General features: G+C 43.8%; 1 protein-coding gene across 3 annotated transcripts in view; it reads right to left on the bottom strand.

Moving 5' to 3' along the window:
* Positions 1 to 18,792, bottom strand: part of SNTA1 (syntrophin alpha 1) — a 385,016-nt gene that overhangs the window by 92,046 nt on the left and 274,178 nt on the right. For all 3 annotated transcript variants that reach the window (XM_069652132.1, XM_069652133.1, XM_069652134.1), the window contains exon 6: positions 8,233 to 8,429. In XM_069652132.1, the coding sequence (XP_069508233.1) occupies positions 8,233 to 8,429 (197 nt within the window). The remainder of the gene's footprint in view (positions 1 to 8,232; positions 8,430 to 18,792) is intronic.

Here is an 18,792-nt window from a genome sequence, read left to right as displayed (position 1 = left end):
TCCACTAGAAACAATGTTATGCACCTGGAGATAGATGCGACTGAAGAATGTGGTTAGCACATGCGCCTGCAGAATATGCAAACAATATTTTTGGAGAACAGTGTTTTGCATATCCGCCAACACACCAGAGGATAAATAAAAGGGGAGTTCTGGGAGGGGTGACAAAGCTGTTCGAGAATTAACACAAGTTGCTGCTAGAGTGAGGCAGAACAGAGGGCCCAAGCAAGCTGTAGAACCTTCCCCATTCTGGATTATGGAGGAATGAGGAGCACATTGCGGCTCTTTTTAGGACCTGGAATATTTGCAGCACTGAAATGGATTTTGATGGCAGAGGCTACAAAAGCTTCCCTTTTCTTCTATTGAAAGAACCATTGTTTTTTAATTGAGCCGTTTAGGGAAGCGCCCTTAACTGCCGAAGCTCAAAACTCATGGAAACGTCTAATTGATATTTGGTTTAAACACAAAACCTTTTGGTTACTTTAAATTACTCTCATGCGCCCATATTGTCCCAGAAGAAGAAAATAAATGACCCTTCTTGTTTTTGTAAAAGATTTGTATCTTTTATTTGAACTTTTTTTGTTCTCTTTAACGTGCCCTATGTGATAACACGCGTTTCGACGATTGCATCGTCTTTTTCAAATTAGGGCTAATCATTCAACATTTGCAAAATAATACAACACATTTTCAAAGAAAAAACCAATTGTGCTATTGGTTGTATAAATAATACCATATGAAATTCATATATTCATTTCATTTTTGCATTCATTGGATTGGCCATTGAAGGAGGGGTAAAGGATAGGAATGTAAGGGATGATTGAAAAATACAAAAGAAAAGAAAGAAAAAAAGATAAAATGACAAAAACATTGTTAATATTTACCATCACATTGTCCATTGAATGCTAATTTGTACAAGTGTTTCCTGGAGTACTGGTAAGGACTGTAATTATTTCATTTTTCTTAGCTAATGTTTCCAGTTCAGATCTCCTATTTCTTAGATTATTCACAATCATGGGTTGCGATTATACCCCAGTGTTACTGGTTTGGATTTGAAAGTTAGCTTTCAGTCATGGGTTAAATCCCCGCAAATAGAAACATAACTGTGAGAACCGCCTGTGTTCATGTGATGCACTGGTTGATCAGATGCTATTTGGTGTCGTCTGATGCGTTAGGTTCAATAATGTTATTTACTTGTTGTATATATACAAACTAATCAGCTGACTTTGTGTTTAGCTGATATATGTCCGTTTCAAATACTGCATAATATCCTTAACATTCGTTATGTTGGCAATTGTTGCTCTGCCAAGTGTTGTCTGTTCCCGCGCACATTTTTACTTTTGAAAATATGAAGGTTAACTGCAGCTCATTCATAAATAATTAGCTTTGCTTACAACATTACGTTCGGGTCTCGCATATACATGCGGACCCACGTGTAACCATAGCTGCTGTTACAGCCCCCTACGGAGCCCCTCTTGCACGCTTACCTTAAGCAACGCGTCTCGTTCCAGAATGTCCTCGTTTTTCGCCGTCTCTCTGTTGACATTAACTATTTTTGGTTGCTTGGCTACCTAGTCCTACTTGGTTATTATGATCGCCATGTTTAGTGATTGCAATTAACACGAACTAAATGATGGGTATAATGTATCTTTACCAGTTCTAGAATTACTTTTAAGGTGTCTCTCATGCATCCACATGTCTAGGAGTTGAAATACACTATTTAGATACATTTATTAAATCGGACTGCGAAAATTTCCGCTATGTTCTCGACGTGATTTTAGAAGTCAATCTAGGCCTTTTGGATCTAGATTGACTTATGTGTTTTCTTCGGTCGCTTGTTAATTGATTGGATTAATTTCAAAAAACATTTATTCTGTAGTGTCTCGTCTTTGTATGGTCCTTCTTTTGTTTCACTAACCGCGGCCATGTTTTGGGCAAAATAACATGGGCTGTGTTACGGTTTCATTGTCCCCTTACTGTAAAATACAGTTTACATTTTTTTTAAATGAAGATTTTTCTATTTACCTGGTCTTAAATAGTGTGTATTAATGCTGGTCTATCATGAGCATTTCGAAGGGAAGTTTGTTGGATATTCGTGACATTCTAATGGTTCTAGGTTGATGTCTCAAACTGTTGTCCATGTGACTTTCATCACTGTTCCCTACTTGCACTGATATGAGCATCTGAATCAGTGCTAGTCAGATAATATACCGCTATGTCACTAATATTTCCTGCTTGTGATAATTGGAACTTCTCATTCAATGTTAGTCAGTTTGATTGCATACATTATTGTTCCTAAAAAATTACATTACAACATGTTATTAGTTACAAAATGTTTTACATTCATGTGGCATTATGAAAATTATAGGTCTCAAGAAAGTGACCTTCGGACCAAGAGGTGGAGATCATGAAGTGAAACTCAGACAAGAGGAAGCGAAATGAATATGTACATTTCGCGCGGTTGAAAGGGGTCTCAATTCGGACCATGAAATGCCACATGAATGTAAAAATGTTTGTAACTAATAACATGTTGCAATGTAATTTATTACGAACAATAATGTATGCAATCAAAACTGACTAACATTGAATCAGAAGTTCCAATTATCACAAGCAGGAAATATTAGTGACATAGCGGTATATTATCAGACTGACTAGCACTGATTCAGATGCTCATATCAGTGCAAGTAGGGAACAGTGATGAAAGTCACATGGACAACAGTTTGAGACATCAACCTAGAACCATTAGAATGTCACGAATATCCAACAAACTTCCCTTCAAAATGCTCATGATAGACCAGCATTAATACACACTATTTAAGACCAGGTAAATAGAGAAATCTTCATTTAAAAAAAAATTGAACTGTATTTAACAGTAAGGGGAAAATGAAACCGTAACACAGCCCATGTTGTTTTGCCCAAAACATGGCCGCGGTTAGTGAAACAAAAGAAGGACCATACAAAGACGAGAAACTACGGAATAAATGATTTTTGAAATGAATCCAATCAATTAACAAGCGACCGAAGAAAAAACATAAGTCAATCTAGATCCAAAAGGCCTAGATTGATTTCTAAAATCACGTCGAGAACGTAGCGGAAATTTTCGCTGTCCGATTTAATAAATGTATATAAATAGTGTATTTCAACTCCTAGACATGTGGACGCATGAGAGACACCTTAAAGTCATTCCAAAACTGGTAAAAATACATTATACCCAACATTTAGTTCGTGTTAAGTGCAATCACTAAACATGGCGATCATAGTAACCAGAGAAGTAGGACTAGGTAGCCAAGCAACCAAAAATAGTTAATGTCAACAGAGAGATTGCGAAAAACGAGGACATTCTGGAACGTGACACGTTGCTTAAGGTAAGCGTGCAAGAGGGGCTCCGTAGGGGGCTGTAACAGCAGCTATGGTTACACGTGGGTCCGCATGTATATGCGAGACCCGAACGTAATGTAGTAAGCAAAGCTAATTATTTATGAATGAGCTGGAGTTAACATTCATATTCTCAAAAGTAAAGATTTGCATGGGAACGGACAATACTTAGCAGAGCAATAATTGCCAACATAACGAATGTTAACGATATTATTCAGTATTTGAAATGGACATATATCAGCTAAACACAAAGTCAGCTAATTATATACAACAAGTAAATAACATTATTGAACCTAACGCATCAGGCGACACCAAATAGCATCTGATCAACCAGTGCGTCACATGAACACAGGTGGTTCTCACCGTTATGTTTCTATTTGCAGGGATTTAACCCATGACTGAAAGCTAACTTTCAAATCCAAACCAGTAACACTGGGGTATAACCGCAACCGGTGATTGTGAATAATCTAAGAAATAGGAGATCTGAACTGGAAACATTAGGTAAGAAAAATGAAATTATTACAGTCCTTACCAGTGCTCCAGGAAACACTTGTACAAATTAGCATTCAATGAACAATGTGATGGTAAATATTAACAATGTTTTTGTCATTTTGTCATTTTTTCTTTCTTTCTTTTGTGTTTTTCAATCATCCCTTACATTCCTACCCTTTACTCCTCCTTCAATGGCCAATCCAATGAATGCAAAAATGAAATGAATATATGAATTTCATATGGTATTATTTATACAACCAATAGCACAATTGGTTTTTTCTTTGAAAATGTGTTGTATTATTTTGCAAATGTTGAATGATTAGCCCTGATTTGAAAAAGACGATGTAATCGTCGAAACACGTGTTATCACATAGGGCACGTTAGAGTACAAAAAGAAAATGTTCAAATAAAAGATACAAATCTCTTACAAAAACAAGGAGAAGAAGGGTCATTTATTTTCTTCTTCTCGGACAATATGCGACCGTGAAAGGTTAATTAATTATCAGCTATAAAAAAATGGCGCTGAGGTCCATTTGTAGGGAACCCAAACAAGAAAGGTTCCTCAGTAAGATACTATGATATTTGGTTTATGCTTCTATCATGGTCGCACCCAAATTACACTAAATCTCCTGTGTGGCTTTGTTATAGCCAATCGGAGACCATGATGGGTATTTATGTGGTTGACATGGGATATTTTGTGATTTTTGGATGTAGAACTCAATCCTTCCTCCAGCAGCAGGCTGTCAGCTCTCTTCTATCACAGAGGACTGGCGGAAGTATGAGAGATGGTTTGACCTTTTTTTAAATATTACATTGAGAAAGGGGGAGGTAATAAGAAATAGTTCAAGTTATGAGCCACGGTAGTGAGAACTGATTGCCATAGAATTGCCTTAAACAAGCTTTTGTGGTTTTTGGTTGGTTGATTCATTAAAAGTAGGGAAATAGGCTAGAAAACAAAGTGTTTTCATTGATAACTTTTCTCATAGTGTTGTGTAGTCATGATAAAAGGTGCAATGCTTTTCTATTATGTTTTTCTTCTAATAAAAGAGAAATGCACTTCAGGAGAGTGAGTGCCTTCATTGAGTGTTCTTTATTGAGAATCAATTTATGAATATTTGTACATGTAAATTAAGTGTGGGGAATCTATATAAATTGACATATCTTACAGTAAATTGTACATGTTTCAATAAGAAATAGGTTGGAAGGAGTTTTAAAAGTAGTCCCTCTATAAATTACTCACATTTAAATCAGTCCTGTTTGGATGTCTGAGGGTTGCTAGCCCACTGCCAGGGTTTATAGTCCATTTTCTCTTTGATGCACAGTGAAAAGTATATGCTTTTCTCCACCTCTATTCCTACCACAACCCCTACTTGGGTGGCCGGGTTTAGTCCACTGACTTTGGGGTGGAGGAATGGCTCTGGTTGTAGAGACGGTAAGAACCATGGCACAGGTATGAGGTAAGGATCCTCGTGTCTGTTCATCCTTAGGTTATTCTGTCAAGCTTTTGCAGAATCGGGTGGCAACAGTAGGATTCCACTGCAAATTGCTTGACATAGGATATGTTGCTTATTAGATCTTTGGATACTTTCAACATTTCTAGCAGTTCATGCTCTGTGGGATGAATCCCATAGCACTGGTGGACAAATTGTGAAGGTTCTTCCAGAAAGCAGTACACACTATGGTGGATAAGTGGAAAACATGGTGGATACATGGTTTAGCATGAGAAAGGCATAGCTCAGAATGCTTTGCCTATTTATTCAGGGCCCTGAACAGGAAGTGCATTTGGCATTGGTTGACTAGCAGAATGTTCAAACGTTGCAATTAAATACACCTGGGTCCAGAATGGGCATGACCAACGGCATGCCACCAGAAGACGCTGTAGCTGTGTCATGTTTTTATTTTTTACTAACACTGCATGAAGCCAGTCATTGGACCTCGACATGGCTTCTTAATTGACCTTCATGGATTACAAGGACAGTGCAAGGGTAGAAGGCTGTCTGCCAGGTTGCAGGCTCCATCCACTTGTGTTCACTGTTCTTGGCTTCACAATCTATCTAGTGCAGGGGTCTGCAACCTTTGGCTAGCCAGATGTTTTGAACTACAATTCCATTCAGTCTTTTTCAGCAGAAAAAGACATCAACATAATGAGGAACATCAAACCCTCGAACTGCAAAGGGGATGCATGCCCAGCCCCCATCAAAGACTGCACTGAAGCGCTAGCTCCCTTCCCGACAGCCTTTGTTAATGCCTCCTTTACCACAGGAAAGGTTCCCACCTCCCTCAAGGAAGCTTGGGTCTGCCTGCTCTTTAAAAAACGAACTCTCGACCCCACCTCCCCCAACAACTACAAACCTATCACCACTGTCCCATTCCTCCTCAAAATACTGCACAAAGCAGCCTACCTGCAGGTTCAGCACTTCATTGAAGAAAATAAACTCCTTGGACTCCAATCTGGTTTCCGCCCCAGACACGGGACTGAAACCGGCCTTCTTGACCTGAAAAACCAAATGGACGATGCTAGAGACATGGGTAAACCAGCACTTCTCCTACTCCTCGATTTATCCGCGGCCTTCGACCTCGTAGATCATGACGTCCTATGCCACCACCTTTCCTCCACTGCCAAATTTTCCCCAGAGGCCACAGCATGGATCACTTCCTTCCTACAAGACAGAACCATGCAAGTATTCTCCGACCTAGCCTCCGCCTCATCAACCATCATACTCTGTGGTGTGCCCCAAGGCTCTTGCCTCTCCCCCACCCTCTACAACATTTTCACAAGACCCCTCTTCCTCATACTTAACGCTATGTGCATCTCCTACACCAACTATGCGACGATACACAGTTCCTCCTCACCCTCACTAGTAACTATGACACTGACTCCCTGACCCTCAACAACCTCTACAACACCATCCAAGCCTGGATGGCAGACAATGGACTATGCCTCAACTCCGACAAGACTGAACTCCTCCTGGTAGGCTCCCCCGACATGCTAAAAAACCTAGACTCACAATTCAGCCACTTCACCATCAACACCATTAAAATTCCTGTCTCAGAATCTGTCAAAACTCTGAGTCTACCTGGATTCCAGCCTATCCATGGACAGACAAGTCAATGCAATAGCCTCTGCAGCTGCATATCATGCGAAACTTATCAACGCAGTCAGACCCTTCCTCTCCAAAGAGAACTGCACCAACATAGCCAGAGCAATCACCGGCTCGAGGCTAGACTATTGCAATGCACTCTTTCTAGGAACCTCCAATAAGAACCTAGAGAGACTAAAAGTCATACAAAACAATGCTCTCCGGGCAGCCCAAGGCATTGCCAAAAGAGAACATTTCTGAGGCCAGGAAACTAGCCCACTGGCTCCTAATAAAGGAAAGGATCGTCTTTAAAGCTCTGACACTGACCTACAAGTGCATTCACCTCACTGCTCCTGCCTACCTCTCAAAAAGAATCCACCCAGTCTCCACTACCAGGCCAACTAGATCACCCTATACCAACATGCTCTCTGTGCCACTAGTAAAAAAAAAGCCAGAACGGGAGGATCCAGCTTCCCCTATCTCGCACCCACTCACTGGAATGCCCTACCTCCCACGATCCGAGGTGAGGCCACCCTCACTAGCTTCCGCAAAGCTATGACAACCATCCTCTTCACATAAGGCCCTGCACTTTAGCATGAATACTCACCACATGAGCCAATGCATAAGTTTAGCACAATTACCAAGTGCAAGGTCTGTAACAACAGTATGATGTTCTATAGTATTCATAATGTATCAACGACAGCTACCATGCCTGTACATGTGCAACTAAGTTCTTGGAAGTAACAGCGCCTCAATGCCCTTGGGCTGCTTGCGCGCTATATAAATAAATAAATAGTGAATGGTGCGGAATCATGGGATTGTCCCCAAAACATATGGAGACACGCAGGTTACAGACCCCCCCCCCCCCCCCGCCCACCCAGTCCAATGTCTGTGGAACAAGCCATGAACATAGGGAAGACACTTAAGATGGAAAAGCATAGCACTGGATAGCCGCAAGGACAGCTTACAGTGAGATTGTGAGGCTATTTCCTCTTCTGTAGTACTTTACACTCAATCTGTTCATTACAATAGGTCCTGATTAAACTACTGCAAGCCTGCCCCCATCTATTCAAATTGATCATAAATATCCTGAAAATGAAAGTATATTTCTTCTTTGCGATAGTTACAAAACAATGCATTAGTTACAGTATAAAGCACAGTAATGTGGGTTACATTATACACATTGAAAGAAAAAAATAGAAAAAAATCTCTTGTTCATCTGGGTTAATCAAATACTTTTGTGCTCCTGGTGACTGCACACACATGGGGAGAGAAGAACATCCTGCCTAACCTGTAATAACTTCCTGGATGAGTTCTGCTGCAGCATGACACCCATCCACCAGCTTCCTGGTCCATGTGGAAAGATCCTGCTGTGTTTCCACACTGAACAGGCGAGTTTCCACACCTTTTTGCGTTCCTGTTCGCAGCGCGAAGGACAATTCGGAGTCATACAATGGAGATCCTTTGGAGGGGCCAGAGTGGACAAGCCTACAAGAGAAAAGGAGAAATAATAAATTCCATTTGAAAGTGATTAACCTAGTAATATCTCCGACCCTAAGCAAGTGTACAACACAAGAATACCTGCTTTAACAAAACATCGGAAACAGTTAGGGTGAGTAGAGCCAAAATGATTTTGGACCAGTACAATAATTGTTTGAGAAAGGCAGCCATTAGTTATGGTCTACAACTGCAACCCTGAGGAGGTGGTTGCAGAAATCCAACACCCACTGCAATCCCATATTCCCTTCAGGTCTTTCTGGATTGTTTGTTAGATTCCATGTAGAAATACTATTAATACTAAATAGGGAACATAGTTATTAAAAACATGTGTATCTTCCGTTTTGTGTCTGATCCTTACCTCCTATTCGCCCCCAATCCCCACACCACCTAGTACAGTTCAAAAACAATTTACACATTTAAGACAGCATCTCGGATTCACCTCTTGGTAAGTCATTCATTGTATATTGAAGCATGGACACCATTGTCTATAAAAACACATATGTTTAAGTCTCATTGCAATACAAATGCATCCCATTGTAAACAAACAATACTGCATGAATGAACTGGAACCACGTGCAGACCAGACCACAGGAGGACATGTGCAAGAATTGTCTTTTAGATGTAAAAAAAATCAAAGGTTAAATATGGTGACCAATAACAAGAGCATATACCCCAAAATATTTTTGGGGGGGTTTAGCATGGCCCATTGCATAAGTGTTTTATTACAACATGTAAGTAAGTTCTAGAAAATGTTGCCGTTACAAGATTAAACAACAGACATTCGCTTTAATCTTACTGCCCACGTACTATACATGCAGATCCAAGACATTAGGAATGCCTCTTATGTACGGGCGAGAGAAATATAATTAGGATTGAGAAGTCTAATTTTTTGAGAGTTTAGGAATTTGTGAAATTACAGAGCTATTATAGACCCCACTGTAGCTTAACCAGGGGAACAACCAGACATGTATTCTCTCCAGTAGCGCAAGTGTCAAAAATTCATTGGAATAATTTCAGTAATTCATAGCGTCACTTCTGTTCCCCTTCTTAAATATTAGAATTACCATGGATTGCTTCCAGGAAAGGAACGTAACTACCTGTGACTTATTAATGGTCAGTGAAAATGCAAAACATTTCAGATGGAATTAACGTTATGCGCTGCATAAGAACAGTATCTAAGTTACATCAATCACACGGGCATCCAGGATGAGTCTTTGTAGACGCGTAATTGTCAACCTTGTTCCATTGCAGATTCCCCGTGATGGCATGAGACTGCATAGTAGCATAATTACATAAACAACTTTCAGTTTTAGCTTGTGAGAAGGCATTCTTCCTACAGCGTATTGCTCTTTAGAGACTGAAACGTTGAGCTGGTAATTAACTGTTCATTGACACTGGAACTGCAATGCCCTGTGTGAAGAGGTGTAAGAAACTTCTGCATGTTCGGGATAGTGGAAGATGAAGGTGACCGTGTAGAACCATGCTCATTCTGTTTGTTAAAATGGTAGCTGATTGGACAGCAGAGGGCAACCTAACACTGATAAATTGCATTCGCTCAGTACGAAACATACCCAAGTGTTTTATATGGGATACATTACTCACCGTAATCGTATTTCTGATGCTTGTATCTGCTTAGATTCACATGCTGTGCATAGGCCGACATCTAGTGGAAGCTGCGGAGTATTACAGTTTGTTTTTCGAAACTCGAAAATCGGCGTCGACACAGGGCGTGCCAGTAATACTATCCCTAGTGTGACGTCCAGTGTACCCATGATCCCTCACGCGTCTAGGACCCTCAGATTGTATTTTTTCTGATATGAGGTAGCATGAGGAGTAGCGTGGGTACAGATAATCCAAGCAGATAGATAAATAAGACTACAAGCATCAATGCGCCTTCTCCCAGAGGGGAGGAAGGGTGTGTCGCATGTGAATCTAAGCAGATACAAGCATCAGAAATACGATTACGGTGAGTAATGTATCCCTTCTGAGGCTTGTGGAATCTGCTTAGATCACATGCTGTGCATAGATTAGCGAGCAGTGTTAGAAGGAGGTGGGATATGAGCAAAAAAATGTCTTAGAACCGCTTGTCCCACTTGAGTATCTGTCTTGGAATGGGCGTCAATGCAGTAGTGCTGAGTAAAAGTGTGAATAGAGCTCCAAGTAGCTGCTTTGCAAATGGTGTCAAGGGGTACATTTGCAATGAAAGCCAGAGTGGCCTGAATGCCTCTAGTAGAGTGGGCTCTTGGCGTGAAAGGCAAAGTTTTTTCAGAAAGGGAGTAACACAGCTGGATACAGTTCACAATCCACTTAGAGATGGCACCTTTAGAGACGCAATCTCCCTTTTTGCCTGTAGCTTTGCCTGTAGCTACGGAGACAAACAGTTGGTCTGTTTTCCTTAACGATCTGGTTTTGTTTACATAGTATAGGACCGCCCTACGCACATCTAGGGTGTGTAGTTTCACCTCAGCCGAGCTTTGTGGGTCTTGGAAGAAACCCGGAAGCTCAATGGACTGGTTCACGTGGAATTTAGAAATAAACTTAGGTGAAAACTTAGGGTGTGTACGTAAAACCAGTTTATCTTTATGAACCGTAAAGAAAGGATCCTGCACTGACAAAGCCTGAATTTCACTGACCCTTCTTATAGATGTAATAGCTACTAAGAAGGCCGCCTTATAAGTCAGTTGTTTGAGACTGCTTTTATGCATGGGCTCGAATGGGGGGCCCATGAGCTTAGATAGCACCACGTTATGGTCCCATCCTGGTAGTGGGTTAGACATTGGAGGGTGAAGTCTCTTTACTCCTTCCATGAAGACTTTAACCACTGGTACTTTCCACCACGACACCTTGTTATGGGAGGTGGTGTATGCTGACAGAGCTGCCAGGTGTACCTTTAGTGAGTTAAAAACCAACCCTGTCTCCAGCAGGTGGAGCATGTATGTGACAATTGTGGAAGGAGTGCAATCAACTGGGTTGATTTGATTATTCTGGCACCAGATACCAAATCTTTTCCATTTGTCAAAGTAGCAGTGCCTCGTGTTCGGCTTCCTAGATTTTCTTATCCATACATCTCTGCGGTAAATTGAGATGTCCAAACTCTATGACCTCAGGAGCCATGCTGCCAGGTTCATTGAGTTGGGTTGAGGATGCACTTTCTGACCTTGGTGCTGGGACACTAGGTTGTACCAGCCCGGGAGTTTGATGGGTTCGCACACCGCTAGTCTGCGTAAGTGTGGTAACCACGGTTGTCTCGCCCACATGGGAGCAACTAGGACGAGCGTCATTGATTCTCTGTTCATCTTGTTGACCACCTTCCTGATGAGAGGTGTTGGTGGAAAAGTGTACGCCAACATCCCTGACCAGTTCATCCACAGGGCGTTCCCCTGGGAGTCTGGTTGGGGGAACCTGGATGCGAATCCTGGCCATTGTCTGTTTTCGCTTGTGGCGAATAGGTCTATAGTGGGGAAACCCCACTGAGAGAAGATATTTTCTACGATTTCTCTGTGTAGACACCATTCGTGTTCCTCTGGGAGGGGATCTCTGCTCAAAGCGTCCGCCAGAGAATTGAGATCCCCTGGAACATGTTGAGATGGCAGGAAAATGTTTCGTCTGAGTGCCCATATCCAAATTTTCTGGGCAAGCTTGGACAGATTTGGCGAACAAGTCCCTCCTTGCTTGTTCAGGTAAAACGTGGCTGTAGTGCTGTCCGTCAGGATCTGCACTGACATGTTCAACAGGTAGTGCTTGAACGCTTGAAGCGCTCTGTATACTGCCAGAAGCTCTAGCCGGTTGATATGAATCTTGGCCACTGAGTGAGACCAGAGACCCTGAGCTGTGTGGTGGAAATGGTGTGCTCCCCCCCCACCCTGACAGGCATGCGTCCGTTGTGACTACCGCCTGTAACTCAGGATCATAAAAGGGTTTCCCCTTGGACAGATTTTCTCTTGTCCACCAGTGAAGGCTTTGTACAAGTGTTGGCGAAACGACCACTAGATCGTCCCACTGACCACTTGCCTGAGACCAGGCACTGTTTCACCAACCATTCTTGCATGGGACGCAGGCGCGCGTGGGGGACCAGGTAAATACATGACGCCATCATGCCCAGCAAACGCATTGCTTTGTGTACCATTATCTGGCGACCGGCCTGATATTGCGGAATTTGCAGCAGTATATTCCGAATTCTTTCCTCTGATGGAAAGGCCAACCCCTCTTGTGTGTTTAGGACAGCTCCTAGGAACTGTTTGGAGGTGCTTGGCACCAGACTTGACTTTTTCTTGTTTATGGAGAAACCTAATTCGAAGAGAAGGTCGATCGTTCTTTGAATGTTTGTTCTGCAAATTACTGGGGTCTCCCCCGTGATGAGCCAGTCATCCAGATAAGGGTATACTGGGATTGCCCCTCTGTAGGTGTGCCGCCGCCGCCACAGCCAGTACCTTGGTGAATACCCTTGGAGCCGAGGCTATCCCGAAGGGCAGTACCTTGAACTGGTAGTGCGGACTGTCCACCTTGAAGCGCAAGTATCTTCTGTGCGCTGGGAACATGGAAATATGAAAATAGGCATCTTTCATGTCCAATGTTGCCATGTAATCCCCTTTTTTAGGAGGGGGATTACCTCTTGGAGAGTAGTCATGCGACATTTTTGGGGCTTGACATACTCGTTTGCAGGCCGTAAATCCAATACTGGGCATTGTCAAATCTGTTTTTTTGGCACAAGGAAGTAAGTTGAATAAATACCCTTGTTTACCTGGTGTCCCAGGACGAGTTCTATCGCGTCCTTTGCTAAGAGATTGGCAATCTTTTCGAGGAGGATCTTCTGGTGGTCTAATGAATGTACTTTTTGTCGTGAAGGATGGTTTCGGGGATGCTCTAACAGTTCTATACAGTATCCTGCGGACACTGTGGACAGCACCCATCTGTCTGATGTGATCCCTTCCCAGGCTTGGGTGAAGTTGGAAATGCGTCCCCCTACTGGGGATGCATGAGAAGGGACCCTGAACGGAACGTCTCTGTTTTGGGGGAGGCGTGCCGCCGCCTCTACTGGTGCTGCCTCTACCCTTACCACGTCCTCTTTTGTTACCCCTGCCATAACCCTGGGTAGACTGCTGGTGGTTGTTCCATGGTGTACCCTGCCCCTGGGAATAGTTGGAGCCTCTCTGAGAATTTTGGCCGCGTGGGCGACGAAAATTGCCATTCCCTCTTTGTTTCGGGGGTTTGTTGGTTAATTGGCCCAGGGATTTGAGGTCTCGTACTAATCCTTGGTATTTTTAGCGCGTCCTCTACCGCCTTGCCAAACAGTAGATCAGGCTCCACCGGTTTGTCTATTAACGATGCTTGGGTCTCGGGTTTGAACCCAGATTGTCGTAACCAAGCATGTCTTTTGATAACAGTGCTCTCTGCTATCAGTCTGCCTGCATTATCCGCAGCATCAAAGGTTGCTTTAAGGATGCAACCGGACACAGCTCTTCCCTCCGACGCAACCTGTGCCAACTGGCCTTTTAAAGGTTCTGGGACGGAGTCGATGAGTGCCGCGACCTGTTCCCACTGGTGGCAGTTGTAACTCGGCAGTAGGGTGGTGGAGTTGGCAATCCTTGCCTGGTAGGCGGAAGTGGAGGCTACCTTTCTACCCAAACCATAGATCTTTTTGCTCTCCTTGTCGGGGGGAGCTGCAGACGATGATAGGGGCGTTCCCGCCCTCTTTTGGGTGTTTGTCACTACCAGGGAGTCCGGCTTCAGTTGCCCCCTTATGTACAGCGGGTCTGACTGGGCTGCCCTGAATAGTTTTCGATCCTTGGGTTTACTGCCCTGGTGAGTTGGGATTTAGAAGGGAAGGGTCTATTCTTCTCTGTATAGATTTGAGAATAGGGATGGCCTGAGCAACAAGTCTCCTTTCTCCCACTAGCTACTCGGCAAAATCCCTCTCTTCCTGTCCTCCCTGGGTATCTATGCGGAAGTGTTCTGCCGCTCTGAACAACACCTCATTCAGGAGAGGTTGGTTGTCGACCGGGGAGTCGGTAACCGGATGCTCTTTGCCCACTGCGGAGTCTACCCTGTAGGTTTCTGGGTCCGGTCATCCTCGTCCTCCTCTTGGTCCTCGTCATCCCCATAGTAGTCCATCCCAGTTTGGTCTGCCAACGTGCCCAAATCTGGATCCTCAATCAAAAGTGGATCCTCATTATATTGAGAGTAAGGCTGTATACAGAAGGGGTCCGAAGACCGACTTTGTTGTTGGTGCTTCAACCCAGGATTTCTTACTTGGAGGTTGCGGGTCCCTAGACCCTGAGGGTGTAGCCCCGTCAGGAGTATAGGAGAGGAAGTGCTCAGGATTCTTGGCATAGAAGTCTACCAGGGATGACATCCTAGACATAACTCTGTCTATATCCTCACTAGACCATTCATTAGAGCTGGGGATTACTCTTTCCTGAGAGTGTTTCCCTGTTCTATCCTGACTGGACCTATGACCTTGTGCAGGGGTCTTGGGTAAATTGAGAGAAGACTGTGACTTGTCTGTCTGTTTCTGTGGTGTAGTAGAAGGTTGGGAGTGCTTCTTCTGTTTCCCCCCCTCCCCGTGGGTGGAAGAGTGTTTCCCTGGTGTTTTCACTCCATTTGAGCTTTTTGACGTCTGGCGTCGAGATTCGGGGGTAGTGTCCCTATCTCTAGAGTGTGGAGGTCGGGACTTGGTAGCAGCCGTCACGCGGTCTGCTGACGCCGACTCCTGGAGTGCGGCCTGGGGATAGAGGTCGGCTTAGTCTTCTGACGATTGAACCTCCGTTACCTTAGGGAGCGAGGCACTTTTGGCAACAGTGGATGGTTGCCTGGTGTCATGCGGCGATCTTGATCGAGAACGCCCAGAGGACACCGATTCGGTGGACCGTTCTCTGTGTGCCTCCTTCCGAGAACTCGACGTGCGCGTCGAGTCTCGGTTGGACTTTGCGTGTTTAGTGGAAGTGCTGTGGGTAGCTCTCGTGTCGCCGGGGGTTTTCCCTATAGCTGCCCTGCCGGACAACCTTCCGAGGTCAGGGACTTGCGCTTGGCTGTCTCTCGACGCCACGTTGCCCTCGCCGTCCGAAAGCACGGCATCGCTGCCATCGCTGAAGGCGCCCTCCGCTGTCATGGCCTCTTGTCGTCTGGCGTGGTGGGCCCAACGTTTGATCGAACGGTCCTTTAGGGTCTTCGGTTTAAACCGACTACACGCTCTGCAGTTCGCCGCGAGGTGGTCCCTCGGCAAGCAGAGGTTACACATGGCGTGTCTGTCAAGGGTACTTGCGGTTGCACTTGGGGCAAAGTTGGAAAGGGGTACCCTCCATACTCACCCTGTGGCAGCGGGCTAGTGTGTGTAGGAATATATAAGAAAATGTACCGGTGAGGGATCATGGGTACAGTGGACGTCACACTAGGGATAGTATTTCTGGCACGCCCTGTGTCGAGGCCCATTTTCGAGTTTCGAAAAACAAACTGTAATACTCTGCAGCTTCCACTAGATGTCGGCCTATGCACTGCATCGTGATCTAAGCAGATTCCACAAGCCTCAGAAATATATATATAGATTTGTATAGTCAAAAATTTAGCCAATGCTGATTAATATCACCACCAGACTGCCTTGATTAAAATTTAAAAGGAGAAAAGTCTAAACGTAGCTTCAGTTTAAATAACAATGGCATGCCAGTTTTAGCCTCTTCAATTAGCACCTTCTTCATGCACTCAATCCCACCTCAACCCTAATTACAGCTCCTGTTGCTTACATGTAATTGAGCACTGGCCAGTTGAAACATTACCCTCCGATGTGTAATTCTATTAACGTCTGATGTGCAGCTCTCCGATGCTTATCGAAGAAATGCTCAAATGCCCCAAATAAAATACATTTCTACATGTAGACATATACACTCTAGTCACATAATTTTTAACATTAAAACATTTACATATTACTTTCTTTTACAAAACAATTTAACATAAGAACATGTTAATAGTCATTGAAAGCTGCAGTTAATTACCTTTCAGATAGGGGCTTTTGCAGGTAGCGTTTACTTCCTTTAAATTTAGCTCAACATTGCAATTCAGATCGCTATCAGCTTAACTGCAATTAACACAATATGGAATAGTTGCTCTTGGCAACCGTTTAGCCTATGCGTGGCGCTGCACAACTAGTCAAACACTGATGAACAGTAATCTACAGACTGATCTGAAAAGCAGTGGCTGTACATTGTGAAGGATGACCAGGCAGACCACAGTAAATTGAAAAGTAGCACCAAGGATACGGATGGGCCGCGCTGCAATGATCTGTTTTATCTGTAGGTTTTGGACAGTTTTTAGGGTGGCCCATCAGAATGCTTTTGTAGTAGTTAAGGCGAAACATGACCAATGCAGACGTAACTTGGAATCTCTATAGGACATGTTCAAGAGGGAGGATCCGTCTAAACACATTGAGCTCAAAGAGTGATTTCTTAATGATAACCTTCATGTGGGACACAAAGGAAAAGGTTGTCAAAACAGTTCTTAGTTGAGAAAGTGTTGGTGGATCACCTACAAAGAGGGGGCAGGGGGGTATGAGTGGCTCGCAAAGGGGATAGAAGGGGGTTTGTGGTTGCAAAGTAAATCTGTCTTCACTGCATTGTAAATGAAGCAGTTCATTATCCAGTCTTGGATCTGAAGGAGGAATCTGGAATATGTTTAAGGTATCTGGGCTCCTGGTGGCTGACTGCAGACAATCTCATCAGCATACGTATGAAAAATAGTAGTGCAGGGAGTAATGTTAGCGAGAGGCTTCAGATATGCGATTAAGAGCCATGGAGAGGGTATGGGATCCTGAGGGGGTGCGCAGCAGTGTATGGTAGATTCAGGCAGAAAATGGAAAAAACTGACCTGAATTCCTCTTGGAGGAAGGATGAAATGGTCTCAAGGGCAGAACCAGATATGCCAAAATACTTCTCCCGGCAATTTAGCTGGATGAAATAATTGACTGTATTAAAATCCACCGAGTGATATACTAGGATAAAGATCGACAGGATTTTGGCATCCAAAAAACAAAGGATTTCGTCTCTGAAGACAATCAACGCGGATTCAGTTCCTCTGGATGGCCTTAAGCCAGATTGAGGGTATCCACAAGATTTTTAGATCAGAATGCAACAAGATAGCACTTCCAGGTACCAAGGACCCTGGTCAGAAAACAGACTCCATGTCCCATGGCTGGCCCCTTGAATAAAAAAAAATAAAAAATAAAAAAAAAAAGAAGAAATCAAGAAAACCATGAAGCCAAATTCAAAAGGCAACAGCACAAAAGCAAAAGGGGACAGCGTTATAAACACCTACTGAAAGATTACGGGAGAGCCATCCTGCAGGCCAATCTATACACTTGGCGTGTGAGATACTGTGCTGATAATTAATCTAAAATAATGGTTCAATACCTTTGCCCCACTCAAAATACCTTTGCCCCACTACTACACACGGTACAGTTTTGTGCAACTGTTTGTACTGCTTCAGACAACAATCAACACCATAGGGATATGGCAGAACGTTGGCGCAGCTGAAACACAAATGGGGCCAAATGTATAGTCCCATCGGTCCCATTTGGGACCACACTCCATGTCCACTCCCACAATCAGCGTCTGAATTGGTCTTGCCCTCTTACTAATATTGCAGTATCAGTGACCCTAGCCTCACTGAATCCTCCCGTCTCCAAGACTGATCTGGCTGATTCAGTTCACAATACCCAGGCGGCTTCAGGATCCACTATAGAGGACCCCGTGTTTTGCCATCCTATATCCGTCTCCCTCGAACAGGGCATTGTTTTTTCCGACCTAAACAAAAACTCTCCACAGAAAATCGTAACAATGGCAAATATCAGACCTAGCACTACCCGTCCAATCATAACTACAGTGGGAGAAAATGGTAACCAATCAATTTCAGTATAATCTGGAAACAAACCTTTGTTTATCCCATCTGTGGTCTGTCTTCTGGCCTAAATATGGGATGGAGATTGCCTTGAGGCACAGGACAAGGCGTTGGGAGCCCTGCTGATCATGCGGGACAACTCTGCAGGGTTTGATCCTGCGGATCATACTTTTCTGCATATTGTCGTCAGTGCCCTTGCCTCAGGCTACTACTTAAGATGGTTTTCCTTTTTCCTCAAAGATGGATCCTAGCAGATTTAGCTGCACCCTTTCTCTGTGTCCACCAGGAAAGCTGGGAGAGGTATTCCACAGGGGCTACCCTTTCCCATTCCTTTCCAATATCTCTTTCGTGCCCCTGACAAACCCAAGACATTCTAATGGCAGGTACCTACTGGTATCAGGTCTTGAGGTCGTGGTCGCGACTGCCTTGCCAACTTAACAGGCTTGGGTGAGGTAGTGCTCCCTTCAAC

This window comes from Ambystoma mexicanum, chromosome 3p (genome assembly GCF_040938575.1).
Source record: "Ambystoma mexicanum isolate Mex_15411 chromosome 3p, UKY_AmexF1_1, whole genome shotgun sequence".
NCBI lineage: Eukaryota > Metazoa > Chordata > Amphibia > Caudata > Ambystomatidae > Ambystoma > Ambystoma mexicanum.
This window is presented reverse-complemented; position numbering and strand designations above follow the sequence as displayed.